This window comes from Drosophila novamexicana, unplaced genomic scaffold (genome assembly GCF_003285875.2).
Source record: "Drosophila novamexicana strain 15010-1031.04,08,12 unplaced genomic scaffold, DnovRS2.1 tig00001089-arrow-arrow-pilon, whole genome shotgun sequence".
Lineage (NCBI taxonomy): Eukaryota > Metazoa > Arthropoda > Insecta > Diptera > Drosophilidae > Drosophila > Drosophila novamexicana.
The window spans coordinates 774,641-792,217 of NW_020824841.1; the positions used below are offsets into that span (position 1 = coordinate 774,641).

A 17,577-nucleotide genomic window follows, 5' to 3' on the forward strand; every position below is an offset into this window, starting at 1 on the left:
GATTTCATTTTTCTCAGCGCCTTGGTGGACACGATGATGGACATTTTTTCGATTTTCTTTTGCTTACTTTTTCAGACGTTTGCAATTGAACTGCTTCTGCTTAAATTATTATTTATGTAATAGCTCAGCAGCTGGTGTTCCTGTTTTTGTTTCCCCTTTGCAAGCACAAGTTGTGGATGAGATTTAATGGGAAATTATAAAAATTATATAATATAATCTCTAGATATAAAACTGTTTGTCCTGACTGACTGACTGACTGACTGACTGACTGATTGGTGATGAACGCACAGCCGATACCGTAAGAGCTAGGAAGCTGAAATTTTCACTGTAGTTACCTCATTTGATTAAAGTGCACGTTAAGACGGGGTTTCGGGAAATTCCACCCACAACATTGGGTAATTAGCGAAAAATGTTTGTATGAAAAGATTTTCGTTCAAATTCATTTGAGGGGTATTTCACACTTTTCGAAAAATCCATTCCTCCTTGTTGGAAATGGGGGTCAAAAATTTGGTGGGTGACGTTTCGCCCCAAAATTCATTTCCAAGGAAAGATTTTTTGGTGATTTTTTGGTGAAGTCTTAAGTTTTATCCGATTTGCCTCAAACATATTTCTCTACATAGGAACTTCAGGAATACCTGCTTCAGCGATTTGGGAAATTCCACTTGCGAGAGTGGTAAATTGGCGGAAAACGTTTGTTTACCGACAAAAACATTTAAAAAGCTTTTTGAGAAAATTTATTTTTTACGTGCCATGGGCAAGGCCGGGCTATACCCGCTAGTGTACTTATATATATATTTATACTTTTTTATATATGAGTTTTATTTTCAAAGTTTCCTATCAGAACGCATATATTACATATGATCGCAATGGTTATAATAATAATATTCATAATTATAACAAAATAATCATAATAATAAAAATAATATAATTAAATTTCATTTTTGTAAGTTTGGCTTTGTTACGTGTTAATATGTTTTTATATATGCCCTGAATAGATCGGATAATAAGCACCGATTCTGTTTAGAGATAAGTTTTTCACTGTGTAGAGCTAAGGCAAGAAGAAGCACCGCCACAGTATGTGTGTGTGTGTGTGTGTATGCGTGCTTAAATGCATAAAAGCAAGGCCTAGGGTATCGCGCAGTCGGGCACTGCCGACTGGAGCACTTCTGTTTATTTTCGCAATTGCTATGCCAACTTATTATTTACACTGCTTAACTACGAATTCGCTGTGCATTATCTCCATGATTCTGGTCTGATAACAGTGAAAACTGCTTTGCTATTCGATTTGGAGTTTTAATAGTCTAAAAAAAAACAATTAATGTCGTATCTATTATCTATTATCTATTATCTATTATCTATTATCTATTATCTATTATCTATTATCTATTATCTATTATCTATTATCTATTATCTATTATCTATTATCTATTATCTATTATCTATTATCTATTATCTATTATCTATTATCTATTATCTATTATCTATTATCTATTATCTATTATCTATTATCTATTATCTATTATCTATTAGCTATTATCTATTATCTATTATCTATTATCTATTATCTGTTATCTATTATCTGTTATCTGTTATCTGTTATCTATTATCTTTTATCTGTTATATGTTATCTATTATCTATTATCTATTATCTGTTATCTGTTATCTATTATCTATTAACTATTATCTATTATCTATTATCTATTATATATTATCTATTATCTATTATCTATTATCTATTATCTATTATTTATTATCTAATATCTATTATCTATTCTCTATTATCTATTATCTTTATGCTTTTTAAAACCTTGAGCAAAGATGGCCATTGAAGTGTGTGAATTTCTATCTGAATTTTGGAATGTAAAATGTCTTTTCGATACATTCCACAATATATAGAAGGTGAATAGTTTTTCCTTGAAGGAAGGTCAGATACAAAGCTGCGTTTGGTTTGTTTTTCCGCTCGAATTTGTATTCGATTTTTGTTAAATCTTCATTTGTATTTCATATATGTTCCTTCTCTCCCGAAATGGGTAATTCAGCAAACTGATTGCTTGATTCACATTCTGCTGTTTGCCGCCTGATAAAGCGACGTGGATGACACTGAAGACGATAAGCCCTGCCTGCACCGGATAAGCCTCAATGCCGTCCCGTTCCGACCCGAATTGCAATGCACACACACACACACACTGACAGATACAGATACACACACACACATATCTGGCATTGCCGACTAGTACGTGCGCACTTGATTACAACGTGCCCGGGCTCAGTTCTTGCCACAGTCTTAGTCTCAGTCTCAGTCTCGGTCTCGGTCTAGGCTGGTCCCGTCAAGGCTGTAGCAAGGCTGATGCGGCACTGATTGCTTGCCGAAGATTCCGTTAAACCTACACCTGAACTTGCCATTGGCCGACCGGTTGATTGGGAACAGGCTGCCGCCGGCCAGCGACAGTGTGCAACACAAAAGCCTAACTCAATTCGCAAGGAATAAGCGCGCAAAGGAACATGAATCTGGTTATTGTCAAATTGTCAGAGTACTACAATTGAAAGATAAGCAGTTATTTACTTATTTAAATGCTATGCATATAATTCCAGAAATGTCGGTTTATACCAAACAAGCTTTTTATATACATAATGCCAATAAAGTAACTCTCTGCGAAATCGCTAAAAACATATTTGAATTGTTTTACAACAAACATTTTATCTTAGTTGAAATTCACCTAAAATTAATATTATTATTATTTTAATTGGGAAAAACAGAATGCAACAGCAATAATAAAACCAGATGGTTTTTTATAATTTTCAATCATACTTCCCCCCTTTCTATAGCTACTAAGTCCTTATGTATGTTTATAGAAAACTACCTAAAAATTATTTTAATTTTATTTAGGAATTTTGTAGTTTGTTTTAAGATTTATGCTATATCCTGTTATTATAAATTATATTTATATATTTACTTTCGAAGATTAACTTCATGCCAGTTAACTTGTCCTTATTATAGAAAAAAAATTATGGAAGTATCTCCATAGATACATATTAGATATTAAGATAACATTGAACTCTAACTCTTAAATAACTTAATCACAGCTTCTGTTAACCGAAGATAGTTAAGAATATGTATTATACTTTCAAAAAATTAATGCTTTTCATACATTTATAGTTCAAAGGAAACAAACAAAAGTAAGTTACAAAATTCGATAGTCTTGAAATTCGTTTGTTTTTCTGCTAAAATTGTATTCGATATTTGTTCATAATTAAAATGTTTCCTCTTTGCCAGAAATGGACATATGATGCACATTCGTCTATTGTTCATTTGGTTTCCCCATAAAAGCACACATACATAAACACATACATATGTACATAAATCTTTTAAAGTATTTTTGTATCTCAACTATGTGTTTGCCTGATTCTTTTTCAAGGATAAGCAACTTTAACTTTTCTCTGCATCCACATTTTGAGAACTTTAGCAATTTGTTATATATATGTATATGTTTTAAAAATGTTGTTGCACAGTGCTGCTGCATCCTAAATCATGCCTCCATATATACATACGCACACACAGAAATATATATACACATAGGCACACACACACACACATTAGCACGCGCGCGCTCGTCGGTGTCAAACATTTTGTCAACGGCGCAGTCAACGTCGCTGCCCGCGCACTTTCAACTCTGAAACTGAAACTGAAAATAAAACCAAATGCGGTGGCGGCGCCGTCGCCGTTGCTAACTCTATCTCTTTCTCGCTGCAGCATTGGTGCTCCTGGGTGCTCCCACTTGCTCGCTCGCGAGCTGCGCTGCCCGCTTCGTTTTCGTCGTTATGCTTTGTGCTGGTTGGCGCTGCTTCTGCGTCAGCCACTTCGTTGGAGTTGCACGCGCTGCCGGCCCGCATTCGTGAGCAACTATTCGTGCGAGTCGGACGGAGTCGGTCGGCAATTTTTTTTGGTCACTCCCGATTAAAGCCTGTGCCTTTTTGCCTTTGTCTTTGTTTTCGTTTTTTATATCCATTTTTTTTATTAATTTTTGTTGTTGTTTATCGTGACACTTGTCGCTGAACATTTACGAGCATCGCGCGTTGTGTCCAAATTATTGAATTTGTGTTGCAAAGTTGCAATAAAAAAGCCAAGCCGGCAGAAATTCACTGTCAGTTGAGTTGCAGCAACAGCCGCCACAGCAAAGCAGAGCAAAGCAAAGCGAAGCAGAAGCGACCCAGAAGTAGCCGCAGCATCCCATTCAGCCAGCAACATGTCAGACGGCATTGAAGTTGAACAAATTGTGGAGAGCAAACCGAGAAGGGTGAGAGATACTTTAACACATGCACACATACAGGCAAGAGTGCATCTTGTATATGTATTAAGAAAATATTAAGTGCGGCAAAAGACGAAACAAAAAGAATTAGACTCTTAGGAGATGCGACAACGGGGCAGTCAAACAGCAACAGCAACAGCAAAAGCAGCACCAGCAGCAGCAGCAGCAGCAGCAGAGGCGCAAAGCGCAAAATAAAATCTGCAGAAACAGATAGCGCGCGAGAGAGAAAGAGCGAGAGAGCGGGAGAGCAGACAAAAAAGGAAGAGGCAAAGCGTGGCGAAGCAGCCTCGCTATAGTTGGAGTCCAAGCCCAAAGTCAACTGTGCGTATGTGTTAGTGTGTGCGTGTGTGTGTGTGTGTGTGTGTGTGTGTGTGTGTGTCTGTGTGCGCGAAGTGTTGAACTTTAAATAACTGTGACTCCACAAGAACCGGCCAGGGCCTGGGCCAGTACCCCCAGCCGTAGCAGCAAAGGCAAAGCCGGTGCCGGTGCCGACGCCGGTGCCAGACAACGAAGAGAGAGAGAAGCACAAGAGAATATAAAATAAAAAACAACAACAATGTTTTGCTTAGGCTTTTAAGTGCGGGGGCGGATGCAGCGCGCAGCGCAGCAGCCAAGGGGTAGATAAGCAGGCGTACGTGTGGGCATGGTCATAGACAACAGCGACAGCAACAACAACAACAACAACTGTGCATATCAAGTTCAAGTGCGCAACGGCGACGCCGCCGCACTTGTGCGCACAGCAGTTAAAAATATGTTCACGCACACACAAGCATACGCACACATACATGCATAGCAAAAGATACTCTAGTCGCTGTATCTGTATCTTATCGAGCATTGTTGCATGTATCGAGTAATTGTTGCGGTTTCGTTGAGGCAACTACTTACACATTGTATTTCATATCTCCGCCAATGGCAAAGACAAATTGTAGCTACTGTAACAGTATTGCGATTGTCCCACTGATACTGACTACTGTGATATGGGCCATTGGCAGTGTGTGAGTGACTCATTTGGTTTGATTCACTTCGATTGATTCACTGTGACTCACACATACACACACACACACTCGCACACGCCAGCCAGCTGCAGTTCAATTACCTACTATATTAAGCAGCTATCGAAGCGACATGACTCAAAATTTAATCAGAGGAAGAGAGAGGGAGAGAGAGAGAGAGAGAGAGCGTGCTGTTCGTTTGTTCAGTTGGTACACTGCAATGAAAATCAAGAAGTTCATGCTTAGGACAAGGGTTCATTTCAAGTTTCTCTTAAGTGCTGCACTTTACGCCCTTGTATTCCTTAAATATATGCATAGAAGTCAGCTCGGATCTCAAGAAAGTATATATGTATACGTATATAGACAAATCTAAAATGTATCTGCATCCCTATATAAAAATGTTATTTCTTGCTTTAATTGAAATAAGCTTGATTTCAGTTAGCCTGATCACTTGTAACAAAACGGTTTTTCACTTGACAGATTTGCGACTTGATTCACAATAGATTTGACCTACGATAATTGGACATTTTACCCCGTGTAGTCGTGTGTCGATGAGAGCGTTCAATGCGAACGACTGCATTTACCTGACAACTTCAGATATAATGTGTGTGTATATGAAAAGTAAATATGTATATGCCCCCGCCTAATCTGTCGGAACGGAGCCGAACCATTTACGGTTATAACTCAATCAATAAGTCAAACAACACGCGCACAAAAGCCATGAAAACTGAAACGAAATGCGTTCAAGCGGATGCCACAACACCTCGAAGCAATGCCATCAATGCCACTGGCAATAAATAATATTGAATATCGGAGTGCTCTACGCACTACGCGTCGTATGCGCAACGTCCCCCAAAACCAAAACCAACCGTTAGAATATATGTAGGCGGTTGAGAGGAGGAGGGGGGGGGGGGGGGGGGTGAATAAAAATATATATGTACAACAAATCATGATTGCAGTGTATTGTTATGCATTGGTTTGCCACGCACACACATGCACAAGCAAGCACACGCACTCACACACACACACACGCACACGCACACATTATCCCTCTCCTCTTCTTAAGCCATTGCAATGCACAAGCTTTTGGGCTTGTTAAGTTGGCTGCGCTTCCTGACGCGCCAATTTTGGTTTGCGATTTATGTATATGTATATGTTTTTTTTGTTTCATTCATTTGTCGTTCGCAAATGAGTCACACACACACACACACACACACAAATCAACAAGCAGCTCAAGTTTCTTTGTTCCACTGCGAAAATAAGCTAAAACAAAAAAACAACAAAGAATTATTAATACATACTGCGAGAAAAGCCACAACAACATCTGAAACAACGAATGCGCGACTATAAAAAAAGAAAGAAGAAAGAACAGCATTGCATCCTATAGCCCCTCGCCGCGCCCCACACTTGGCCCACACTTCCTTCCGCCTGCCTTGGAGCAAACGAACCAGCCGCTGATTCATGCGTCAGTTGCACTGTTGAGTATTTAAAACATTTGGAAAACGCTTTCGACGGCACGAACTAAAACAGATGTTGACACTCCTCGAACCAGCAGCAAAAGCCACAACTGCCAGAACCAGTGCGAACGCGAACAATAACCACTTGTTCCCATCGAAATGAAACAGAACGATATGAAAACGCATGTTTTGTAATCCGATCGAATCGTTTTCACTGGCTAATCAATGTTCAAGAGTGTTTGTGCTACAGACATTCCTAACATTTTCCAGCATTCACATGTTTCCTGAAACCAAACTGGCTTTGAACTCGATGACAAAGCAAATATTTTAAAAACTTGCTACAATTTTCGGTTATGAACAAGTTTAAATAACCCCAAAGCATTTCAAATAAGTATTTCTTATAATTACATAAACGAGCTTGAATTGTCCGTAAGAAATAGTTGGTATGAAGCTTATTTTTGGTGAAAGTCACACTTACAAATGCCCACATAATACCCTGGCTGGTTTCTTTTGAAAAGCTTGCGTTAAATCAGGCTGCTAACTGGAAGTTAAATTTAATCTGAAGTTGCTTAGCGGGCGAATGGGGGGACATCCGCGCATCGAGTTCATGCGCATGTTAGTTCAATCTTTCAGATCGAATAATAATATTGGTATATTTAGCATACCCCGCTTTGAGCAGCGCCTGTGTACAGGGTATAAAATAATTGAAATCTTTGTATGTAATACATTTTAGAAGTCATCTTCGATACCAAAATGTATCATGAATATATATGTATGTATATAACGCATAACTGTTTCAGCATACCCCTCTTTGAGCAGCTCCTGTGTACAGGGTATAAGAGTCTGCCTGCTAAGCCAACTGTCTAGCCTTTGCCTTAGCTGTGACTGTGACTGTGACTCAGGCAATTGCCTGAAATATGTGTGCCGCACTTGACGCATGATTTTCTTAGCCGGCTAAAGTTTTTTTAGGTTCTTTGATTTTTTTAATTCCTTACACACACACACGCACACACATGCCGCAAACGCACTTTTCTTTGCGGAATTTTATGCGAGCGACGCCTATCTAAAAGCGTTATTCAACATGAAACGATTCCAGTGTTGAAAAGGAAATATATGCGCATAATCTATATATGTATATATTGTGCACTTGTAACAGCACATTTCATGCCGCCTTTTGATTTTTGCTATCATTGACAATTTTTTGTATTTTTTATTTTTGTTTTTTGTGTGTTTTTTTGCTGCCACGTTTAAAATAAAGGCCACAGCGATTCGCTGATACAGACACTGTTACTGATATCGGTATCTGTAGATATTGATACACATATATATTATATGTGTATAATATATATTTATTATCGCATTCCATTTTAATTTATTATCAAAGTAGGAATTTGTGTCTGGATTGCAAATAGAACACTTGAAATGCTTGCAGTAAAAATTGTATTTGTTTTGACAAGTTTTCAAATTGTAGAAAAATAATGAAGTAAATTTAATTGAAAAATTTAGAAATATCATTATATAGCTATAAAATAAATATAGATATAGACAATCGAAATCATGCCAACAATTTCAGACAAGTATATTCATTTAAAGGAAAAATCTATACATTTTACTCACCGCCAATCTTTAAAGATACATTTGCATCTAAAGATACATGCATTGCAAGAAGAAGCTCGTGAAATTTCTAGAATGGAAACTCTGACGGACACTCGATCGACCCACATTATGCAGTAGATGTGGACTTTAGATTAGATAAAGATAACGCAACGACTAGCACGAAGTCAGATTAAACAAGTATATACAAATATATGTATGTATATATCTGTATCTATATATGTATGTATATAGTAGGCATGCACTTGGCAACAAATCTGTGTGGCGATAACAATGAAATCAATAACGGTTTAAGTGATATGGTTACGAATCATGTAACCCAACATTGTCGATAACTTTTACTTTCTTTCGCTGGAACACTTGTTCACTAATTGGAAAAAATAACAACTGCTTGCATCGTGGAGGGGGGGTGGGGTGGGGTGGGTAAGTGAACTGGAACTATTTGATTTGTCAGATTGCTTAATTTACCCAACACTAATTGCCATGAACAATAAACATGAACTAGAAATAGAAGAAGTAGAAGAAGAAGAACAAGTACGCAACTATACAAGCAAGTGTTTGTGTGTTGGCTGGGGAAAGGGTGTAGGGTGGAGGGGGGGTGGGGCATAAATCAATTTCGATGTGTTTGTCGCGTCGGCTTATCTTGAGAATAGAGAGAATACCGAGAATATAGAGATTACGCTTACGTCAATGCTGCACCCGCATACATATCCACATCCCGCCTGCACCCTCGGGCGCACCCACAAAGAGGCAACATATAACATTGTAATTGCGGCTATATTTGATTAGTTATCAGACACGCCCAATGAACAAGTCAACAGTCGCATCCCCAAGCGCCAATTTGTTGTACTAGTTGTTGTTGTTGTTGTTGTTGTTGTGCTCTGCCTGAGCTACTTGAGAGAAATGTCTTATCAGCCGACGCAAGAAGAAGCAAAAGCGCCGTTAATTTGCGCTCGAAATTATGGCAGCTGACGTTATGGTCATAACTCTGTATTTACTCCTAAACGTGTGTTCTCCGATTTTGTCTTCTTCCTCTGCCGTTGCCTCTGCCGCTGCCTCTGCCGCTGCCACTGCCTCTGTCGCTTCTTCTTGCGCTTAGCTGTTTCCTATTGCAAATTGACTTAGCGCACAAATTATGGCAACGGTTATATTTATTTATTCTACTACTTTACTTTGGTGCTTCTTCTTTTTTTTTGGCACACTTTGCAGCATTTGGCTTCAATTTTTTTGTGTTTTTGCATAATTAATTCAAGCAAATCAAGCGTTTTGTCCGCGACGGTTTTTCGTCGTGAAAGTCAACGCTTAAATAACAATTTTGTTCTTTCTAATCTATCTAATTGTTGCTTCTTTGTGATACCATATATTTTTTGTAGCTCTTCAGAGCGCACTTTTCTAATTGATTTTTCTCACACACCACACACACACACGCACACACACTAATGCAGACACAAAAACCGATTTCGGTCAACGAACGCATTATGATCCAGCTACTTCCCGCTGCGCCTCGCTCTCTCTCTCTCTCTCTCTCTCTCTCTCTCTCTCTCTCTCTCTCTCTCTCTCTCTCTCTCTCTCTCTCTCTCTCTCTCTCTCTCTCTCTCTGACTCTCATCTGCTTTCTGCGCTGCTCTATTTGGAGACAGTTTTGATGTTATTATTATACTCTTTGTCTTGACTCTCTCCAGGCAACCCAAATAAAAGAAATACATACATATATACACATATACATCGTCTTCAATCTTCCAACTCGCATCTCGCCGTCTTTGAACCGTTTTTTTTTTTAATATATTTATCGTTGTTTTTGATTGAAAATTGTGACGCTTAAATTGTTTCAAACGGAGCGCGCACAACAAAACAATGCATAAATCTTGATTGTCGCTTGATCAGCTGCTCAGCTGCAGCCGCCCTCAGATACTTTCCAAAGTAGCTGTAACTCTCTCGAAAGTAAGAGCATGTGGGGTCTCCCTCTTGCAACGAAGGCCACATGACAGATCGAAAGTCTGCCCACAAATAATCATATTAAAGCATGAGCCTAGTTAAACAATGTGAAAATAAGTGGTAAAACGGGCTCTGTTGATATGCGGGCAGTTTATACGAGTATTTGTTTATTGCTCGCGTTAAATTAAATTTAGATTAAATACAATTATATTTGTGCAACCGTTAAGCGCTTATTTGTTGTTCTTTTGCTTTAAATATGTATTACTTTTTAATGCGCCATATTAAAGCTTTAAATGCACTAAAAGCCCAACCATTTGGTTGTCTCAGAACAAAAGTTGAGATTCACAATTCAGCGAAAATATCATAACTGTAAATTGCTTTTGAACCAAATAAGTTCCACTGCGGAACTCTGGTTCATTTGCTTAGTATGCATCGAACCTTGAACTGAACTAAATAATTTTTTTTTTGCTTTCAAAAATATTTCGCTAAAAATACAGCAAATTCTCAGATAGATCTAGTACCAAAGTAACACTAACTTTGGGCCCAGCCATTGGACATATCTAGTCTCAGTTACGAGCTTCCAATTTTGGGCAGATATCAAATTTAGCCCACATTTTGTATGTGAAAATATTTATCAATCGCAATATTTTCAGTAAATATTAATGGTAAAATTAGTCATTAATATTTTGAAAATATAATACTCGAGTTGAAGAGAAGAGGTTCGGCAAGCGCAACACAAGGTAGCGAGCTGGTTCGAACCCTGAACCGAACCACTGACACTTTTTAAGGCTTTGCAGCCCTGAAGATCTGTTAAATATAAAGCTAATGTATTAACAAAAAGCTAATGTATTATACATAATAATAAATGTTGAAATCTTAAAGAGAACTTTGCCACAAACATTTCGGATACAGTTGGGAGATAGAGAATTACATAGAGAACATGGAGAGAAGAAGAAAACGAAGGCTTGCCCAATCTTTCTCTTTTCAATGAAAAACAAATAATCTTTTTTATAAAGTTAAATCAACTATTGAACACAATATTATCTATTGAAACGATTTCTGCCTACATTTAAAAAAAAAAAAAAAACTAAAATTCTCAACTAATTATAAACAATAATAAATATTGTTTGATGAGGCTCTACTTGCACAATATCTTTCGAAATAAAAGCCTGCGTATTTTGATAAATTCCAATTGTACCAATATATGTTCGTATATGGCTTATTTGGTTTATGGTACTCGCGCTTAGTTATTTAATCTTCATGCAACTGCAATTGCACTAAATATAAATTATGCAACATTTCGAGCTGAACAAATTGAAGAGTTTTGTGCGAAATGCATTGGCGTGATTGATTTATAATTTGATTGCTATTGTTATTGTTATTATAATCGTTATTGTTGCTGTTGCTGTTATTGTTATTGTTATTGGTTTGGCTCTTGGCACGGAAACGAAAGCGAAAGTATCTGACGGATACGTGTTGCCTGAATGCGCAGATGCGCCACATAAATTACAACACAAGGCGTTAATCCGACACGAACGCAGAAAGCCCAACAGCGAGCAAATTAAATGAACTTGAAAATTATTACCAAAACTGGGCAGAGGGCGGGCAGTGTGGTGGGACGGGGGGGGGGGGGGGGGGGGGGTCTATTTCCGTACTGCAGCTAAATGCACCGATTAGATTGAAACCCGAGCCCAGGCTTATGCAAATACTTATGCATAACATTTCATTTGAACACAGATGCCGCTGGCGACTTCGCTGGACAAGGACGCCATACGGGAGGCCTATGAGGATGTCCGCTCCGATCTGACAGATACCGAGTGGGCTGTCTTTAAGTTCGATGGCGCGCAGATAATTGTGCATGGGCGTGGCCAGTGCTTCGAGCAGTTCCGCGAGCAGTTCGGGGACTCGGAGCGCGCCTTCGGCTACATACGCATACAAATGGGCGATGAGATGTCCAAGCGCAAGAAGTTCATCTTTCTAACGTGGATTGGCCAGGAGGTGGGCGTCATACAACGCGCCAAAATGTCAACGGACAAGGCGCTCATCAAGGATGTGCTCAACGTAAGTCTACCAACAAGTCTCCCTCTCTTCCTTTCGCTCTCCTCGAAGAAACCTCATTCTCTACTACATCTTCTTCGACAGAACTTTGCCGTGGAGCTGCAGGCGGGCGTCCAGGCCGAACTGGATATTGAGCTGTTCCGCGAGGCATTGAACCGTGCCGGCGGCGCCAACTACGGCACTGGCATCCGGGATAATTGAAGAGCCGCTCTTCACGGTGAATCAATAATCTACTTCTTAATTTTTTTTGTGCACCTCTTCAATTGCTGACTTAATCCTGCTTTTTTTTACTTAATTATTATGAATTAATTTTATGCGATCTTAAAATATTTACTGTACATTTTTATGTAATATGTAATAAATATTAAACAAGAAACAAACAAAAAAAAACCCCATTTTCCGAGAAGGGCTGAAAAAGGTATTTAAAAACGAGTTAAAGTCCGACATTTGAAAATTTAATTCAGAACATATAAATATTATATGCTTAGCCCTCTGATAAATTTGAATTAAAGATCGGCCCAGACATGCAACTGGGAATGAAGAAAATTTGGACGATCGAAATATTACATTGTTGCAGTTACTACAATTATATACTTTATTGGTTCCTAGATGCTTTGAGTATTAACAAAAGAAGATATAAAACGTGGGATAAGATGACTTTGGGGTAATTAGCCCTGGAGAGCTAAAGGCAGCCCCTGTTGCAAGTAGAATTCTAGTTAAAACAAAAAAAAAAAAAAAGGTATATGAGAAGATATTGAAAATACTTGGTTTAAACTTGACTAACGGTTTACTGAGCGGGCGCCGAGCAATTTGTGTGTGGCCAACGCATACAAAAATGTACAGCAATATAGGCTTAAATCTAAAAAAAGGGTTACGAGGTGATGACCAATGCTGGATTAACGTATAGATAACGTTATTGATAATTGATGCATGTGTCTAGGTTAAACGTTCACGTAGTAATTGCCTAAGTTCGTGTGGCTTCTGTACGGCATATTTTTCTAGCGATCCCGGAAGAGCACCGAGTGCAGCGCATCAATGTCCACCTCCACGCCAGATGAGTTTGTGGTAACGGTGCGAGAGCTACAACAATTGAAGAAGCATGCAGTCAATTATGGAAGCAGCAGAGGAGTAGTGTTCACGGAATACCAACCTGATCGAGTGTGCGGAACGATTGGATGAGTGCGGATTGACCAGCACACAGTGCATGGGCTGGCCATCGAACTCACGCTGGTGATAGGCGTCGACGGCCATCTCGGCATGCTCCAAGGACTTGTAGATAACCTCCGCAGTGCCCGGACGCACCACATGCGCATCATACATGGGTCCAATGTCATTGAACAGCTCCCGTATGTCCGCCGTGGTCACGTTCGCGTGCAAATTGCTCACCAGCAACCGATAGCCGGGCTTGTTGTTCACCACGCTCAATGGCAACGGCATCGATATGGTTGGTGGACTGCGACGCTGGTGCATGGGCATCGAAGGCATAACTGGTGCAGCCATATGCCCCTTCGGCGGCTCGCTGCCATTCTCATTCGCATAGATGCCATGCGAGACCCGACGATCTGGCTCGCTGCCAAAGAGACGGGCACGCAGCGAATCCGGCAAATTAGAGGTTGCCACCAAATTGCGCTGTCGGCGCTCGAATATCTTATCGCCACCAAGCGGCGGTGGCGGCATAGACGGCCGCTCCACTCGATTGCGCGCCGCCTCATAAATGGCAAACGGATCACCGGCCAAATTATTGCTGCCTTGCGGCGTTATCTCCACGCCGTCCATATCCAAGCTATAGCTATCATAGCCGAGACCCATGCGTGGTCGCTGCCCGCCTGTCGGCTGGCTATTGTAGTTGCCCAAATGCAGCGTGCGTGCAATTTCCTCTACAAGAACAAAACAGACATTTCACCGATTAAGTTGGATGAGCATGAATGGATGAACTCACCATCCTCCAACTCCTGCATATTGTCGTAGTCCACGTAACCGCGTGGTATAAATGGCTTGGCGGCTGCATTTAGACGACTGGATTGATACGGTGCTCCTGAGCTGCCACCGGACTTGTAGCCGCCATGTGAGGGCCGCTCTTCCTTGGGATCCCAGAGCGTTTGTATTACGCCGCCCGGCCGATTGCTCATTGTAATTATCCGCTGACCAAATCGGCCCTTATGCAGGCCACCACCGATGCCGCCGCCAGCTCGCGATGGCGCGCGCCCCGCCTGCGGCGGCAGCGGCAGAGGCATCGGCATGCGCTCCTTCTTGCGCTCGAGCAGCACATTGCGGGCATCGATGCCAGAATCGCGAATGTTCTGGTTGAGTATATCGCGTGCATCGACAATTTTGGCGCGCGTCTTCTGAATGATCTTGTTGCGTGCATCGTAGGTGCGTGTGTGTGAACCCGGCTTGTTAACCGGCTTTCGAGGCTTCATTTGAACGGCATGGCTATGGCATGAACGGAATATGCAAACGTTAGCAGAGCAGCGCCATTTTCTTTTGACCCGAGCACTTACAGTTTTTTATCGTTGGTTCGTGGAGGGTTGTGTATGCGCTTGCGCTCAATTATCTCGTCCAGACTGAGGTCCACATCCATGGTGCTTGGATCGCGCGTTGCGCTTTTATAATTGTTTATTTATAAAATGCTGCTTTCCATGCGATAAATTCGTTGAAATACTGCAGTAATTTCCCCAGTAGCGATATTGCTGTCTAGTGTCGTCTGATGTCAGGGAAAAGTGACAAGCGGCGGCCAGGGCTGCAAAACTATGGCCGATTGTAATATCGATATAAATTTTGGTGGATTTTGCACAATAGGTATCGATGTTAATTTAAGTAAATTCGCTTTGTTGATGATGGGGGAGAAGCACGAAAAATACTATTGAACTGAAGTAAGCATTAATAAAAATGCGATAATCATGCCTAACTTTGACAATTGTCTATAGTTTGCTATATGTTTTAAGCAATGTTTGTGCTTGAAAGAACAGAGAAATGAGCCCTGGAGGAGGTAATCATTTTGTTATAAGAAGTAAACGATTGTAAAACAAAATTTATGTGAATATCTAAATTTGTTGTAACAAACAAACACATTAATCTTAATTCAATGAAAATAGCTAGCAATTACCAATTTAACGATATATCGCGTATAATTTTTCTCGATTGTTCAAAGCGATGATTAAAATCGATGGTCGGCGCAGTTGTACATCACTAACGCCGCCGCTATTTTGTGTTGTCAATTATTGTCTTGGTTATAATTATTTTCACCTGCGTTCGCTATACAAACTGCTTTGGGCAACTCATAGAAAAGGTGCCTCTACAAAACGTCTGCGACGGCCGCGAGTTCAACTAGTCCATTAAGCAATTTGTATTTTTGTTTAAAAGGTTGCAACAGCGTACACCGCATGCTGAATATAAAAACACACGAACAACAAAAACAACATGAATCCCTGCGCTGTGCCCACAGCCGTGCCCGATGTTGACGGCGACAAGCGCTGGCAGAGCATACATCGCCGATTTATATCCGATTGCCGCGAAAAGGACCCGGACGTGATATTCCTCGGCGATTGCATATTCGAAACGCTGCAGGACACAGACACCTGGAACCAGTACTTCGCACCGCTGCACTGCCTCAACTTTAGCATACGGGATGATCGCACCGAGCATGTGCTGTGGCGCATCGAGAATGGCGCCCTCGACAATGTCAATCCCAAAATAGTTGTTCTCCACGTCGGCACCAACAATGTGAGCAACAGCGCCGCAGAAGTCGCCGAAGGTCTGCTCGCCAATGTCACAAAGATACGCGAAAAACTGCCCGGCGCGTACATTCTGCTGCCGGTAAATAAACCAGAGAGCAACCCTCTCCTCCAGTTCAAGCTCAATCCATATAATCGATATTTATTGTACATATTTTGCAGTCATTACTACCACGCGGCCAGCAACCGAATGCGCTGCGCGATAAAAATGCCGAGATCAATGAGTTGGTTAAGGAGCAGACAAAGGGCTTGGATCGCGTGCAAACTGTGGCCATCGACAAGGGCCTGGTGCAGGCAGACGGCAGCATTAGCCATCACGATATGTTCGACTATAAGAGTCTCACCAATACCGGCGCCAAAAAAATTCTCGAGCCATTGCACGATTTGCTATCGCAAATACTCAATGAAAACGAACTGGAACGCGATCTCACTCCATCCGAATAGTTCACTCAAAATGCAAAAAAAAAAAAAGAAATAACAAAAAAACAAATATATATATATATATAACACAAACAACCCAACAGAAAACCCAAATCCGACCTAACCGCTTTATCTGCAGCAATGAAAGTATTTACTCGTGTATTAATCGGGAATTCTATTTGTTTTGTGGTTTACAAAAGAAAAAGAAAAAACCAAAAAGAAAACAAAAAAACAAAAATAACGCAAGTTTCCTTAACCTATAATACACAGCTTGAAAGTTATATTTTATCCCATACTCCTAGGTTTAAAGTCTAAAATACTGCATATGGCTCAATATATGCGCAACATGATATACAAACACGCATGAAATTTTGTATTTTGCATTTATACTAAATATAATTATGATAACATATATATAAAACTTAATATACATATTAGTTTCGTGGCCAATATGAAAAAAAGATTTACATTCCCTGAAACTCTTAAATATAAATAGGTTTTAAAATATAAAATCTTCATGGAAATGTTATATTATTTTTGATCCATATAGCTTATGAAACTGAACTCACTTCGCATTAGGCGATCAAAATGTGAGAAATTCAAGTATGCGGCAGCTAAAAGTTACTTCAGTTCTGCAATATATCGTAGGTCTCCTTTTTTATGAGTATGTACAAATAAAAAGAAACAATCGACTAAATCTCTAACGTACTCGCCTCTCTACGCGATTCTCATGTACTGAGTCGATGGGATTTTGGGGAAACGAAAAACGAGTAAACCATATATGTATGTAGGTTCCACAGAACATATGGTAACAGTTCAATTTGTACATATATAAAACAATATACAACAAATAGTATCAACATATTCATGGACATAAGAACCGCTTAGGAGACGATGAATTTCAGAAGATATATAGAGTTAAAAGGGCGCATAGATTAAATATATGTGCTTAGAAGAGACTGTTGTCTGGGGAACTATGACACATTTGCTAGTTAAATATATGCATAGCTTACGGCCTATTCGTCCATTTTTAATCGGTACACTGGTTCAAAAGCGTTTGA

The 17,577-nt window shown here is 40.0% G+C and overlaps 3 protein-coding genes across 4 annotated transcripts; 2 read left to right on the forward strand and 1 right to left on the reverse strand.

Moving 5' to 3' along the window:
• The first annotated feature begins 3,895 nt into the window (after positions 1–3,895).
• LOC115766329 (coactosin-like protein) lies at positions 3,896–12,695 on the forward strand. Its single transcript, XM_030710219.1, has 3 exons — positions 3,896–4,295; positions 12,042–12,365; positions 12,447–12,695. The coding sequence occupies exons 1-3, from the start codon at positions 4,245–4,247 to the stop codon at positions 12,561–12,563; spliced, it is 492 nt and encodes a 163-aa protein (XP_030566079.1). The 5' UTR covers positions 3,896–4,244; the 3' UTR covers positions 12,564–12,695.
• Positions 12,696–12,916: 221 nt separating this feature from the next.
• On the reverse strand, positions 12,917–15,215 carry LOC115766336. The gene is made up of 4 exons (XM_030710229.1): positions 14,864–15,215; positions 14,302–14,795; positions 13,513–14,239; positions 12,917–13,442 (listed from the first exon to the last, which is right to left on the reverse strand). Exons 1-4 carry the CDS (start codon positions 14,941–14,943, stop codon positions 13,361–13,363), a joined length of 1,383 nt encoding a protein of 460 aa, XP_030566089.1. The 5' UTR covers positions 14,944–15,215; the 3' UTR covers positions 12,917–13,360.
• A 172-nt stretch (positions 15,216–15,387) lies between these two features.
• On the forward strand, positions 15,388–16,993 carry LOC115766291 (platelet-activating factor acetylhydrolase IB subunit beta homolog). Of its 2 annotated transcripts, none has more exons than XM_030710159.1 (3): positions 15,388–15,651; positions 15,703–16,178; positions 16,259–16,993. In XM_030710159.1, exons 2-3 carry the CDS (start codon positions 15,783–15,785, stop codon positions 16,538–16,540), a joined length of 678 nt encoding a protein of 225 aa, XP_030566019.1. In that variant the 5' UTR covers positions 15,388–15,651; positions 15,703–15,782; the 3' UTR covers positions 16,541–16,993. The 2 variants fall into 2 exon arrangements, with proteins under 2 accessions (XP_030566019.1, XP_030566018.1); XM_030710158.1 differs by having other exon boundaries at positions 15,726–16,178; positions 16,259–16,992.
• Positions 16,994–17,577: the final 584 nt, after the last annotated feature.

Excerpts from the sequence above, each read along its gene's own strand:
- LOC115766329 (XM_030710219.1), top strand. The coding sequence starts at position 4,245 with ATGTCAGACGGCATTGAAGTTGAACAAATTGTGGAGAGCAAACCGAGA. Across the intron at positions 4,296-12,041 it reads TGGAGAGCAAACCGAGAAGG|ATGCCGCTGGCGACTTCGCT; the intron begins GTGAGAGATACT and ends ATTTGAACACAG. Across the intron at positions 12,366-12,446 it reads TCATCAAGGATGTGCTCAAC|AACTTTGCCGTGGAGCTGCA; the intron begins GTAAGTCTACCA and ends CTTCTTCGACAG.
- LOC115766336 (XM_030710229.1), bottom strand. The coding sequence starts at position 14,943 with ATGGATGTGGACCTCAGTCTGGACGAGATAATTGAGCGCAAGCGCATA. Across the intron at positions 14,796-14,863 it reads CGAACCAACGATAAAAAACT|CCATGCCGTTCAAATGAAGC; the intron begins GTAAGTGCTCGG and ends TTCATGCCATAG. Across the intron at positions 13,443-13,512 it reads CGTTCCGCACACTCGATCAG|CTCTCGCACCGTTACCACAA; the intron begins GTTGGTATTCCG and ends CAATTGTTGTAG.
- LOC115766291 (XM_030710159.1), top strand. The coding sequence starts at position 15,783 with ATGAATCCCTGCGCTGTGCCCACAGCCGTGCCCGATGTTGACGGCGAC. Across the intron at positions 16,179-16,258 it reads GCGCGTACATTCTGCTGCCG|TCATTACTACCACGCGGCCA; the intron begins GTAAATAAACCA and ends CATATTTTGCAG.